Below are 13,616 nucleotides of genomic sequence, written 5' to 3'. Positions count from 1 at the left end.
AAAAACCGTGTGGGGATGTTTTCCTTCACGTCCGCGCTTTGACTTTAAGAACCGGGTTGTTTCCAGTCTAACCATCCATTGTCGACTCATCCTCCTACGAAGATGTGCTCTAAACTAGCTAAACTCAACGAAGCCTACGTGAATTTGCATAGGGTCAGACACAGTCTGATACCGAAGCCAGAAGAAATAGAGAATGTGAGAATGTTAAAAATCACTGAAGACCTGATAGAAGAGCTCTTCAGAGAAGAAATGAACAGGGAAAAAGAAGAATGGACAGAGAAGTACAGACTTCAGAGACAGCAGCAACAACAACAACAACAAGAGCAGCAGCAGCAACCTGAAGCTGACAGAGGCTTTGTCGATTGTCGTATCGACACCAAAGAGTTCTTCTTCTCTTTCCGAAGAAGCAGACCTATCGCCAGAAAGTCTATCCTCAGAGGACATCGCATTCTTAGAAACTAAAAAGAATGCCATAGCAAACAAAAAAACAGCCCTTTTCACGGCTACCCAAATACTCTAGAAAAGAAATAACGATCGATTTGCCAATGTGTGTAGGTAGAGTAGTGTGAAAATAAGCACTAACTCTTTTTTAAAAAGATGTGAGGGTATGTGTTTGTGTGTTTGTGTTTGTAAGTGGTTAAGTAAGTTGGTATGGATAGTAGATTAAAATGATGTCTTTTTTGGTGTTTGAGGTGTATATTTGGGGTTAGATTGGATTGCTTTGCGTATGTGGATAGTCTATTGAAGTGATTTATAAAAAATTTTAAAATAGTGATGGGTAGCATAAAAAAGTGAGTGAGTGTTTCTTTTAGGTCCGAGCGTTGTTGTTTTTTGGTCATGATCTAGGTAAGATCAATTTTATGTTTTTAGGGGGATGTTTTCCTTCACGTCCGCGCTTTCACTATAAATTGAAACTCGTTCGGCAGTCCAACTACCCTTGTTGATTGATCAAGACCAAAAATGAACACGAGACTGGAGAAACTGTTGGAACTTCATGTGCATCTGGAATATGCCAGGCGCATATTAAATGAACTGGCCGCGGAAGCCATTGTGGAGGAGGGAAGGATAAGAGAGGAGGAGGAAAGAAGAAACAAAGAAGAGGAGGAGAGAAGATATAAAGAAGAAGAGGAAAGAAGATACAAAGAGGAGGAGAGAAGATACAAAGAAGAGGAGGAGGAGGAGGAGGAGGAAAAGGAGAGAAGAAGAAGAAATTTCAGAATCCCAGAGAGCGAAAATTGGGATTCTGAAGCGACATATCCTGCCTCTGCTCTCTCCCCCCAAAAGGTAAAAAGTAACTGGGGGATAAGATGTGTATGCGGCGCCAGGCCTGGAAGGTGCCACCATTAACCAGGTGTCCATGAAGTTCCAAACAAAACACAGCCCTTTTCAGGGCTACCCAATACTCTAGAAAAGAAATAACCATCAATTTGCCAAAGTGTAGGTTGAGTAGTGTGAATATAAACACTAACTCTTTTTTAAGATAGTGTGAGGGTATGTGTTTGTGTGTTGGTGCTTGTAAGAGCTAAGGTATGTTTGTGTGAATAGTAGATTATGGGTTTCTTTATTGTTTCTTAGCGTAGGTGAAGATTATAGTTAGGGTTTTGTAAGCGCTCACGTACGATTGTGTGGATAGTAGATTATGGATTTTGTTTATTGTTTCTTAGCGTATGTGGAGAGTATAGTTTTGGTTCTATTATTTGAAATGAGAAAGTAGGGGATGTTTTCCTTCACGTCCGCGCGTTGTTTGGTCATGATCTAGGTAAGATCAATTTTATGTTTTTTAGGGGATGTTTTCCATCACATCCGCGCTTTCACTATAAGAACCCACAAAGTTTGATGTTGGAACCATTCTAAGGAATAACTGAGACAAAAATGACTCAAGTATCAGTTCTATTTAATTTATTGAGAGACATCTATTTCTGGATAATGGATGTAGAATATGTTTTAGGAAGAATAAAAGAGGAATGGAGGCATGGAGGTATGAAAGACTTTGTAACGAGTCAAGTTCAAGGCCTAAAGACAGCAAGAGATATCATAGCAGGGATGATTGAAGAAGAAGTCAGTAAGTCAAGAGGCTTCATTAACCCACCTTACTTCAGAGTGGGAAGTTTGAAGGAAGCACTGGATCATGTCATCCAAGTCCGGTGCTTCCTAGAAAAAGTATTGTACTGGACAGAGTGGAGAAATGTAAAATGGGGATTGGAAAAGGTGAAGAAAGGGGAAGATCTGATGAGAAAAGTAATGGAGGAAGAAGTAGTGAAGATTAAAGTGAAATGGAGGGAAGAAAGAAAAGATGTGGAAAGCAAAAAGAAACAGACAGAGTTTGAGAGGATGAATGAGAATTGGATCAAAGTCCAGGAAAAGTTTAGAGCCTTGGGCCATCCAGACTGGATGCCAGAGGAGAAAAAGAAGAAGAAAGGAATAATGGAAAAAGTGAGGACTTGGTGGAAGAAGTTAAGGAGTTAGAAGAAGAAGAAGAAACCCAAAGGCCCTTTTCAGGGCCAGCCATATTTCTCGAAAAGAGATAGCCTTTCCATTGCCTACCCTTTTTTTAAATTTAAATTTAAATTTAAAAAAATTAAAAAAAAAAAATCCCATATTCGATTCCCCTTGTCGCTAGACAGACCCACACTATAGTTCCATGTTAAATTCCCCTTGTCGCTAGAGTGACCCACGATTTTTCTCCATGTTAATTTCCCTTGTCGCTAATCTGACCCACGATTTTTCGCCATGTTAAATTTCCCTTGTCGCTAATCTGACCCAGGGGTCTCTGCAATGCTAATTCCCATTGTCGCTAATGTACCCCACCTTACTACTACTATTTTAATCATCAGTTTTTTAATTCTAAAGGGATGTCATGAACACTAAACTTGGATTCAACTTGTGAAATTGATTACACACACACACACACACACACACACACACACACACACACACATATATATATATATATATATATATATATATATATATATATATATATATATATATATATATATATATATATATATATATGCGTGTGTGTGTGTTTTGTGCTGCGTGCATGCGTGTGTGTGTGCGCAGACCGTCGTGGACGCTGATTCATTAAAAATAGTATTACTAAGAACTTCTGAATCTGCATACAGCATGCATGAGTCCTGGAATGTCAGTAGGAAAGCAATGAACTCAGTCAGTATCGATGAATTCATCTAGTTTAGGTTTACGTGCTGAATACTGAGATTTACTGTTTGTATGCACTTTAAAAAAAATTAGAACTTGATTCAGATTGAGATATTGCTTGACCAAGATTGTCTTGGTGAAAGAAACTTTCAGCTTGCTTGTGCAACACACGCAATGTCGCTTGATTGCGATACGCAAGCATTTTGGTGGTCAGTAGTAATTAGTTTAATATATCACAAATATTGTGTTTGATATCTGCTGTTTCCGGTTGATTAAACATCGGGTTTGCCACCAGATAATTCCTAACTTGACATGTATTTACCAAGTATTTACCATCTAACTGGACATGTATTTACCATATATTTACAATCTAACTGGACATGTATTTACCATGTATTTATCTTCTAAATGGACATGTATTTTACCATGTATTTACAATCTAACTGGACGTGTATTTACCATGTATTTACCATCTAACTGGACATGTATTTACCATGTATTTACCATCTAACTGGACATGTATTTACCATGTATTTACCTTCTAAATGGACATGTATTTACCTTCTAACTGGACATGTATTTACCATGTATTTATCTTCGAAATGGACATGTATTTTACCATGTATTTACCATCTAACTGGACATGTATTCACCATGTATTTACCATCTAACTGGACATATATTTACCATGTATTTACAATCTAACTGGACATGTACTGACCATGTATTTACCATCTAACTGGACATGTATTGACCATCATTAGTTCTTCAGTACTGAATAAGGTACGTCTAGATTTCGTAATCCACGTAGAGCGCTAAGTTCAGTTAGCAACATCTATACATGTATTGATGACTAATCGATAACACTGGACAACAAATTTTTACAAAAGTCATGTTACTGAAATAAAATTAGTCAATTCTTATCAATTTTTATGTGCTGAACACGAATATGACAGTCAAATTGCAAAATTGGCTCTAGTTTTTTTGTAATCTGCAAGAAATTAATGTTTACATAACGAAATGCATTCCAATAGTAAAAGGTCAACTATAATAGCCTACCTATAAAAAATCAAGTCATTGACTACATCTTAGATTTCTTCGCCTGTCTCTTGTACAGCTGTTCGGGAGCATCTCTGAGGAGTGTCCAGCAGTAGTCAGCCAGCATTGTAGTGGACCATTTTCCCTGGTATCTTTGTTCCATTGTTGCGATATCTTGATGAAAACGTTCGCCGTGTTCATCACTAACAATACCACAGTTGCTAGGAAAGAAATCCAAATGGGAATGGAGGAAGTGAATCTTTAGAGACATATTGCAGCCAAGTTTCTTATACTTCATCAACATGTCTTCTACTAGTTCCTTATAGTTTTCTGCCCTAACATTTCCGAGGAAGTTTGTAGAAACTAGGCGAAAAGCATTCCATGCTTGTTTCGCGTCACCTTCCAGCAAGTTGTTGAACCGGTCATCTTTGAAAAGCTCTCGAATCTGAGGACCCACAAAAACTCCCTCTTTAATCTTTGCTTCGCTGAGTCGAGGGAATTTTTCATGCAGGTATCGGAATGCTGGCAAAGTCCGGTCAATGGCTTTCACGAAGTTCTTCATCAAACCTAGTTTGATGTGAAGGGGTGGTAGCAAGATTTTCTGAGCCTCAACCAGAGCTGGGTGTTGGATATTCTTCTCTCCAATGGCTACATTCTGCCTGTGAGTCCATTCCTTCCTCATGTAGTGCATTTCCCTTGCTCGGCTATCCCACTCGCATAAGAAACACATGTATTTTGTATATCCTTGCTGCAGTCCCATTAAAAGGGCAACTACCTTCAAATCACCACAGAGGTGCCAGCTGTACTTGTTATACTCAATGGAATTCAGTAGCTGCCTTAAGTTATCGTATGTCTCTTTCATGTGGACAGCATACGCTACTGGAATAGATGGAAGAATGTTTCCATTGTGCAAAAGCACAGCCTTGAGACTCAGTTTCAAAGAGTCCACAAATAGTCTCCATTCTTGTGGGTCATGAGTGATTTTTAAAGCATTCATGAGGCCCTCAATATCGGAACAGAATATCAGATTACTTTCCTTTCTGAAGAAAGGCTCCAATTGCTGGTGGCGCTTTCGATATGCAGTAATTGTGACATCTTCTTCTAGAAGATTCCATTGTTGGAGTCTTGATCCTAGCAATTCTGCCTTGTTCTTTGATAAGTCCAAATCACGAATCAGGTCATTTAGTTCTTCCTGTGTTATTCTGTGTGGGGTTGATGATGCACCACAGTGAAAATCTGGATCACTGCATGCTGATGGACCAGGAGAAGAACAGGTCGACTCACCTTTGTCTTCGTCAGATGAATCAAGAGAATATTCTGCTGGAGGTTCTGGAATAGGAAGTCCCTCACCATGTGGAACTGGTCTCAATGCAGACGGAATGTTTGGGTAGACTATTCTCGACTTCTTTCGCTTCGTTATTCCGCCGGAAAGAGGAGGAACCAAGCAGAAGTAACAGTCATTTAGGTGGTTGCTTGGCTCTCTCCACACCATTGGGACTGCAAACGGCATTGATGACCTTTTGCAATTCAACCACTGTGAAAGCTGTGTTGTACATGTAGCACAGCATATATGCGGAGCCCAAGGCTTGTCTTGGTCACCAACCTTGCATCCGAAGTAAAGATGATATGCCTTCTTCACTTGAGAATTGATACTTTTCTTCTGGTTGGCAAATGTCACTTCCCCACAAATATAGCAAAAATTGTCCGCGGTATTAACACACTTTCGAGGCATTACTGTTCTTTATTGTACGTAAATGGATAAAATAATAAGTTTTATGTAACAGTAGCTTGAACTGTCTCGCAAAACGTCTAAAATATTTTAAATGCTGAACCTATCTGATTGGGCTTTATATAGTACACTGCTTACGTCAGCTTCAGCAGCCGCCTGGCATTAGTATAATAGGCCTACACATGTATAGTACACTGCTGACGTCAACTTACTTCAGCAGCCGCATGGCATTAGTATTGCATTGCATCAGAAAATGATGCAATCAACTGTGGATGATGTGAGCATGATGGTATTATGCAATGTTACATCATTATTCCGGATGTTGCTGCAGTCCTACTGGAGAAATTTACACAGTGAAACATAGAAAATGAGGTATATGAATATCTTCAAAACGAGAGCCAATACAAATTTTTCACGGTTATATTCGTGTTCGGCACACCAAAATACTACAGATTAGGGCCTTTTCAAGTCAGTAATGATTTCACTGTTGACCAGTGTAATGCAGAGAAATATATTTATCGCATGACTACTGTGATATTGAGATCAAAGTGTCTTTGTCCATATTTTCATGTATATTTACACACGTATAATGTTATGTCATGTCTTACGTAATGAACTCAAGACAAAATGCTGTATCAGACGCCTAATGACAGTGTTTTCCAAATGTATCCAACGTAATTTTGTTAGTTTAGTATGCTGTTTTGTCTTATAAAATTAACATCTCACGTGAAATTGAACAAACTTGTTAAAGAAATTCAATCATTTTGGTGGGAAAGACCAACGTTCGCAAGAGTTTTATTCCACTCGTTTTATAAATGTTACCTCGATTGAATACCCATGTTCAAAGGATAGGAGCAATGAACCTAGAACAACAGAGAAACAGTTACATCACTTATGATGACAACGAACCCTATGACCAGTAACTTTGGTACAATATACAATAATTTTACAGTAACCATTCTCATGAATAGTACTATAGAACAAATTGCTCATTTTAAATTAAATATAAATTGTTCTTTCAAATCCAACACTAATTTTCTTTACCCAAAGTCAATTCAATCCTGATTATTGAGTGCACTGCACCTTAACTGTCACCAAGAAGCTTCCAGACGAGAATGATCGATCTATATGGTCTTTTACAATGGTGACTATGTACTAAATTTGGGTATATAAAAAGAGCACGTCGAGTGGAATCGTCATAATATAGGGGAGTACGAATTTGTGTATCAATATGAGTAGCTTTCATTGTGACGTCACTTAACGCGACATTCAATCAGGTTCATTTCGTCCAAAAGTGTCAACGTACTTTAACATTGATCTGGCCTTATCCACTTCTTCGGTCGTCTAAACAATGGCATTCCAAAGGAATATGGATGTATACGAATCTAAATGAAGTAAATAATTGCCACGTAATGGTATATAGAATCAAATTCTAAAACATGACATCCATTATTGAAAATAATCGGTGTTAAATGGGTACATGACCTGTGTGTCTTTTACTATATTAACTTTGAAATAGTTTTGTAGTTTTAGCAGTTCAGTGTGTATCATAACCGACAAGCCTACTACAATACAGCTAACTGGAAAACAAGCGTAGAATTGGTAGTAAAAAAGGATGTTAATTAAGTATTGCAAAAAACATAAATTCAAACAAAATGAAACATTTTTCTCTTCTTTCGCCCTTATATTTGGATGCAAATTTGAAGTTATACGAGAAGAATAAACCAACAGGAAATATTTGTAGAATGATGCCTTGTACGCGTTGCCTGTGTTGTTCAAAATCCATAAGCTTATCATAAACAGTTTGTTTTCAGCAAAAAGGTAGGTCATTACAACCACAATTTACTTTCATCCGTGCCAACATATGTAATAAATTTGAATGTACACGTGCAGTGAATTGCATTACCACGCCTGCAGTAGAGTATATGCACTTGATCTGCAAGCCATCAAGAGTGAATGATGAATTTTGCAAGAGTAATTATAAACACTGTATATATCTAATGACAATATCAGAGAATAAAAACATAGTTCATTTCCCTGCATGCATTTTGTTTTATTTACCATCGTGTATACGAGAGAGAGAGAGAGAAAGAGAGAGAGAGAGAGACTGTCTGTCTTACTGAAAGATCATCAGTATCCAATGATGCAACAAATTACGTGCTGTATTCGTTGATATACAAATTCTGGATCCTAACAAGTTAACGCCATGGGAAATACATTACGTTCCATTATAACGATTTCTTCCTATCAACAACATTAGTGTGTATTGTTTTATTGCCAGATAAATTTAGGTCAAAGAATACCTACTTTCGCCTGATATTCGCGTCCTGAGGCGTTATTTAACCATATTACCTATAGTCAGCATGCATATTTTTGACAGGGTAACCCCACGTACGTCTAAACTTAATTTTTTTTATCAACGTATGTTTCGTTATTTTATTATCTCGACATTTTGAACTTAGACTCCCTTCCTTAACCACCCCGAACCCCAAATAAAAAGAAATTCAAGGCAAAAGTTATAAAAGAGTTGGTTGCTCTTCATTTTTATATGTAACCATTAGTAATGAAAATGTTCACAAATCTGTTTTGAGTTGAGAGTATCCAATGTATTTGCACAGAGACCATAGAATCCATATCTGACAATGGAAGGATGTCCATGGAGCATGTTTTTCAAATCTATACGACGCAAATTATTGTTATTTTTTCTTTATCAGTTCGCATTTTGCCTTAAAATGGGCTGCTTTCTACAAGCTTCTCCCATATCAGCCTTCTGTACGTGTACTAGACATGATTGTATCGATAACTAAGATTCATTTCGTGTCAACTGCCTTTATGCTTCGTCTGGAAGAATACACTATACCGGTATTATCACATAACTTTTCCTTCCATCCAAAGTGCAAACGACAGACCAGTATTGTCAGGCTCAACATTATATTTACATCGTGCGTGCCTGGTTTACCATTCTAGACTTGTGATTTACCTTTATTTGTGAAGGTGACAAATACAGTCCAATATGGAATTGCTTTAGAAAATGAAAACAGCGCCAAAATACAAGTATGAAAATACAAATCTAATAGGAATACGCTGACTCAGCGTGTGGCAGGTGTGTTTTTCCTTTACGCATAACCATCGGCTAGTTCAGTACCACGAATCGGTTTTAAGGGTCATTCCCTTTTTCTATTTTACTGTTAAATTGAATTTTGGGACCATTATTGCTCTTTACTTTTACAGTAGTGTGAATTTTGTTTACTGACGAAACAATCATGAAAGGAAAGAAGGAAAAGTTTGGGATTTCGGTATAACGAGGTGTCGGTCCATATAGCATTTCCTCGTAAATCTGATGTTCTAGGATGTCAAAGCGAGGAATCGTAAAGACGATTAGCACCATGTCAGATTATAAAGAAAAATGATTAGGAAAGAGTTAGGTTAAAAAGTGAAATAATTCCGGGTATACATACAAACAGGCAAACTCTATCATCTGAAGGTACCCTCTTCGGGATTACAGGCATTTCACCTAACGAAAACACGGTTGACTTTATATGGACGTTTTAACAGTTCAGCTGTTATTAATTGAACGTTATTCATATGTGACGTCTACAAGATATTTCCGTCAAGGATGACCGCCATATCTAATTCGGTGAAATAATCGGTCCTTTCGGATGAGCTCACCACGATTCTGAACGAACGAAATCAGCCAACGTGCATCACCAATCTTTATAAGAATATAGAAATTTACGAAGAAAAGTCCATTGAGGTCAGAGTTTAAATGTATAACACGTTCAGCCCGCAAATCAAAGTCCTTTCTGGACACCTGCAATAGGAATGAGGACCGATATATATTAGTTAATATATATATATATATATATATATATATATATATATATATATATATATATATATATATATATATATATATATATATATATATATATATATATATATATATATATATATATATATATATATATATATATATCAGTATAAACCGATATTAAACGTGTCCTGTACAATGCATCACATATAAAGGACAGACCATACACGACTTACCTTGTTTCGCCAGACGATGTTCTGTAACTGCACAAGTAAAGTCCGAAAAGATCTGGGGTAATACATCCACTGAAATATCCTATTACAACGATATAGAATCCATTTTCTAAACTTTGGTCCATTTCTATCACATATTTCTCTGTATCGCTGTAATAAAACTGTCTTCTAATTTGTAAAGAAGTGTTCGTATCTTTCTCTTTGACAGATACTGTTTCACTAGACAATACCAGTTCCTTGATATGAATAGATATTAGTTTTGTCCTTGATTGGACTTCAATTGTTATGGCAACACTTTTCCGGTGAAAGAACGGTTTCCGTGACAAGCCTCTTTCAAAAGGTCGGTTATGAGTTCAAGGTCATAATGATGTGGAATGATTGACACCTGTAGTCTTACTTTTTCCCATGGTTGTAGAAAAGATGAATTTGTTGATGTTTCTTTGGCAACCGAGCCCCACAGTGGAATACCGGTTGCATTGCTTATACTGTCTACCGATGACATTGAAACAACAAATGGATCCAGCATGATATTATTCGTAACATTATTGCATATACAATATTTTCCGTCATTTTTCGGTATTATGTTTTCCTTCCAGAAGAATGCAACAAAAATAACTATAAAAAGTAAAGCTAGGAACCCGACGGTTAGCAGTATCCGAACTTTGAGTGACTTCAGATAACACTGGTTTTCGTATCTGTGTACCATACCTTTATTGTTTTTCACATGACTTATACCAAACGTTCCTTTTTCTGCGATACTTGCTTCCACTACGTGAATGTCAGATGATAGTTCTTCCTTCATCTTCGGGAATGCGAGAAGATTCCTATAACAATAGCTTCTAAGTATGACCTTCAGAACATCAACTTCCAGAAACAGGTTCTATCAACGTCAGCTTAATTGCTAGGTCAATTAGTCGAATTTGTGGAATTATCCCCATCTACCTGGACGATTGTTCTGTATCTGTGAAGTTACATGTCAGATGAAGCAGGGATGTGAGAATATGTCAGTGACGTGACGTGTATATATAAATAAATAAATAAATAAATAAATAAATAAATATATATATATATATATATATATATATATATATATATATATATATATATATATATATATATATATATATATATATATATATATATAGACGTTACGTGATGACATTAAGATAAGATCATGCCTATTATAATGAACTCTCTCTCTTTACACGATACACACACAATTAAGACTCTGATAGTAATGTCACGTGACGCTAATATGTTAGTTCCGTGCCAAAATAGTTTTGTATAGTACTTTGCCCTGTAAGAATTAGGCCGAGCACGCAGGAAGCAGAAGTTGATTTATAGGACTTTCCTGAAAAAATAATCACGCAGTAACTGGTTTCCCATATTGTGCTAAATAAAGTGTGCTTCAGACTAATTCATTAATAACAGAAACACAATAGTTGGTTTTTGCAGGAAATGTGACCTGCAGATGTCTGGAAATTTCTGACTGGCTTCAGTTGTATAATTTTCGTGATATAATTACAACTTATGGAAATTTAATGTCAGGGAATGGAAGAAGATAGTTTGAAAATTACCAAATCACGAAAGTTAAACATGATTTTCTTTCCAACTCATAAATTAAAATTAAATTCAAATCACCAACTGTTTATTTAGAAAAGGAATGGAAAAGAAGACCCCAAATCAGATATAGAATTGCTGTACAAATAATGGAGGTATCGCCTCATTAGGACGGAAGAATTCCTTTTCAATATTTGCAACGAGTTTACTCATTTCTGGATAAGGAATTATTGTGTATGATAAACCGTTTAGTGTGTATGACAAGCCCTTAGTGTTAATGATAACGGTTCATTGTGTACGAGTTTATTGCATATGATAATTGCTCAGTGTGTATGAGTTTAATGTGTATGATAACTGCTCAGTGTGTATGAGTTTAATGTGTATGATAACTGATCAGTGTGTATGAGTTTAATGTGTATGATAACTGCTCAGTGTGTATGAGTTTAATGTGTATGATAACTGCTCAGTGTGTATGAGTTTAATGTGTATGATAACTGCTCAGTGTGTATGAGTTTAATGTGTATGATAAATGTTTAGTTTATATGAATTTAGTGTATATGATAACCGTTTAAGGTGTATGATAACCGTTTTAGTGTAAACGAGTTTTGCGTGCATGAAAACCGTTTAGTGTATATGAGTTTAGTGTCTTTGATAATCGTTTTGTGTCTACGAGTTGAATGTGTATGATAATATAATAGTGTGTATCGTGACCGTTCAGTGTGTATGGATTTAATATGTATCAATGGCCTGTTCCTTATATTATGTCATACTATATGGTCTGTTCATTATATTATGTCATACTGTGTGGCCTGTTCCTTATGTTATGTCATACTGTGTGGCCTGTTCCTTATAGTATGTCATACTGTGTGGCCTGTTCCCTATATTATGCCATACTGTATGGCCTTTTCCTTATAGTATGTCATACTGTATGGCCTGTTCCTTATAGTATGTCATACTGTGTGGCCTGTTCCCTATATTATGCCATACTGTATGGCCTTTTCCTTATAGTATGTCATACTGTATGGCCTGTTCCTTATAGTATGTCATACTGTGTGGCCTGTTCCTTATATTATGTCATACTGTATGGTCTTTTCCTTATATTATGTCATAGTGTGTGGCCTGTTCTTATTTAATTTATAGGCTGTGTGATTTTTCTTTCAAGAAAATAAATAAAACGACCCGTGGTGTCTAACTTCCTAAATATACAGAACTTCAGAGAACAGGTTGTGTATATCGTTCATTGTAGTGCAGCTCTAACATTTTGCACATCGTTTGTAGCTCACCACCATCACAGCACCAGTGTACGGTACTAGAAGAAGATCAAGGGAGTATAAAGCACCTTTAAATTAGCTTTACCAGTGAATAACAAAGACTTGGAGCAGGAGCAAACATATATTACCCCTGAACATATGTTAATGGTTCGTGAAGACGTACGATATCATTACCATCTGGAAATGTCAAACCATGTCTAATTGGTTAAGTAGAAAGAAAATAGACGAGTAACGATTTGTAAGTGCAAAGTATGTATCCTGTCAGTACTCCTAAAACATTACATAAAACGAATGACCTCCATTTTCTTTTGAAACGTTTTGGCTTTCAGAGGAATAAAATGAGCATTGTGACAAGTTATAGTATCGCCGTGTGTGTAAGGAATATACGTTTGCATGGTATATCGCTGTGTGTGTGTGTGTGTGTGTGTGTGTGTGTGTGTGTGTGTGTGTAAGGAATATACGTTTGAATTTATATCGCGGTGTAACTCAGGAATATAATTTTTCGTGGTCTTTATCGTTATACGACATGACAATCAAGGCACTAAAAATGATTAATCTTCACAACCATATATTGTATAGCCAGTGTTGCTCAAGCAGCGTCAGACGAATCCTTTATGATAACGTTTATATCAATGCACAGCTTTCCCATTATGATATAATTTGAAAAGTATTTATCAACCTTGTGTCTATCGTAACACTGGAATATAGATGATCGTTGGAACAAAAACGCCGTTGACCAAGAATCAATCAATCAATACTCTGTAGCAAGGTAATACTATGTGTAACTTCCCGCTGAAACAGTGTAATTGTATAGA

The 13,616-nt window shown here is 36.5% G+C and overlaps 2 protein-coding genes across 2 annotated transcripts in view; one reads left to right on the top strand and one right to left on the bottom strand.

Annotated features, from left to right (window-relative positions):
• The window catches only part of LOC149792879 (aminopeptidase Ey-like), a 176,961-nt gene extending 166,073 nt beyond the window's left edge, over nt 1–10,888 (bottom strand). Inside the window, exon 1 of the mRNA XM_089966675.1 lies at nt 9,974–10,888. Within this exon, the coding sequence (XP_089822801.1) occupies nt 9,974–10,095 (122 nt within the window). The 5' untranslated portion in view covers nt 10,096–10,888. The remainder of the gene's footprint in view (nt 1–9,973) is intronic.
• LOC149792878 (uncharacterized) overlaps nt 1–13,616 on the top strand; it is a 66,476-nt gene that overhangs the window by 25,798 nt on the left and 27,062 nt on the right. The window lies entirely within an intron of this gene.

The sequence above is a fragment of the Sinohyriopsis cumingii genome, chromosome 8 (assembly GCF_028554795.1).
Source record: "Sinohyriopsis cumingii isolate HCF-2022 chromosome 8, ASM2855479v2, whole genome shotgun sequence".
Lineage (NCBI taxonomy): Eukaryota > Metazoa > Mollusca > Bivalvia > Unionida > Unionidae > Sinohyriopsis > Sinohyriopsis cumingii.
This window is presented reverse-complemented; position numbering and strand designations above follow the sequence as displayed.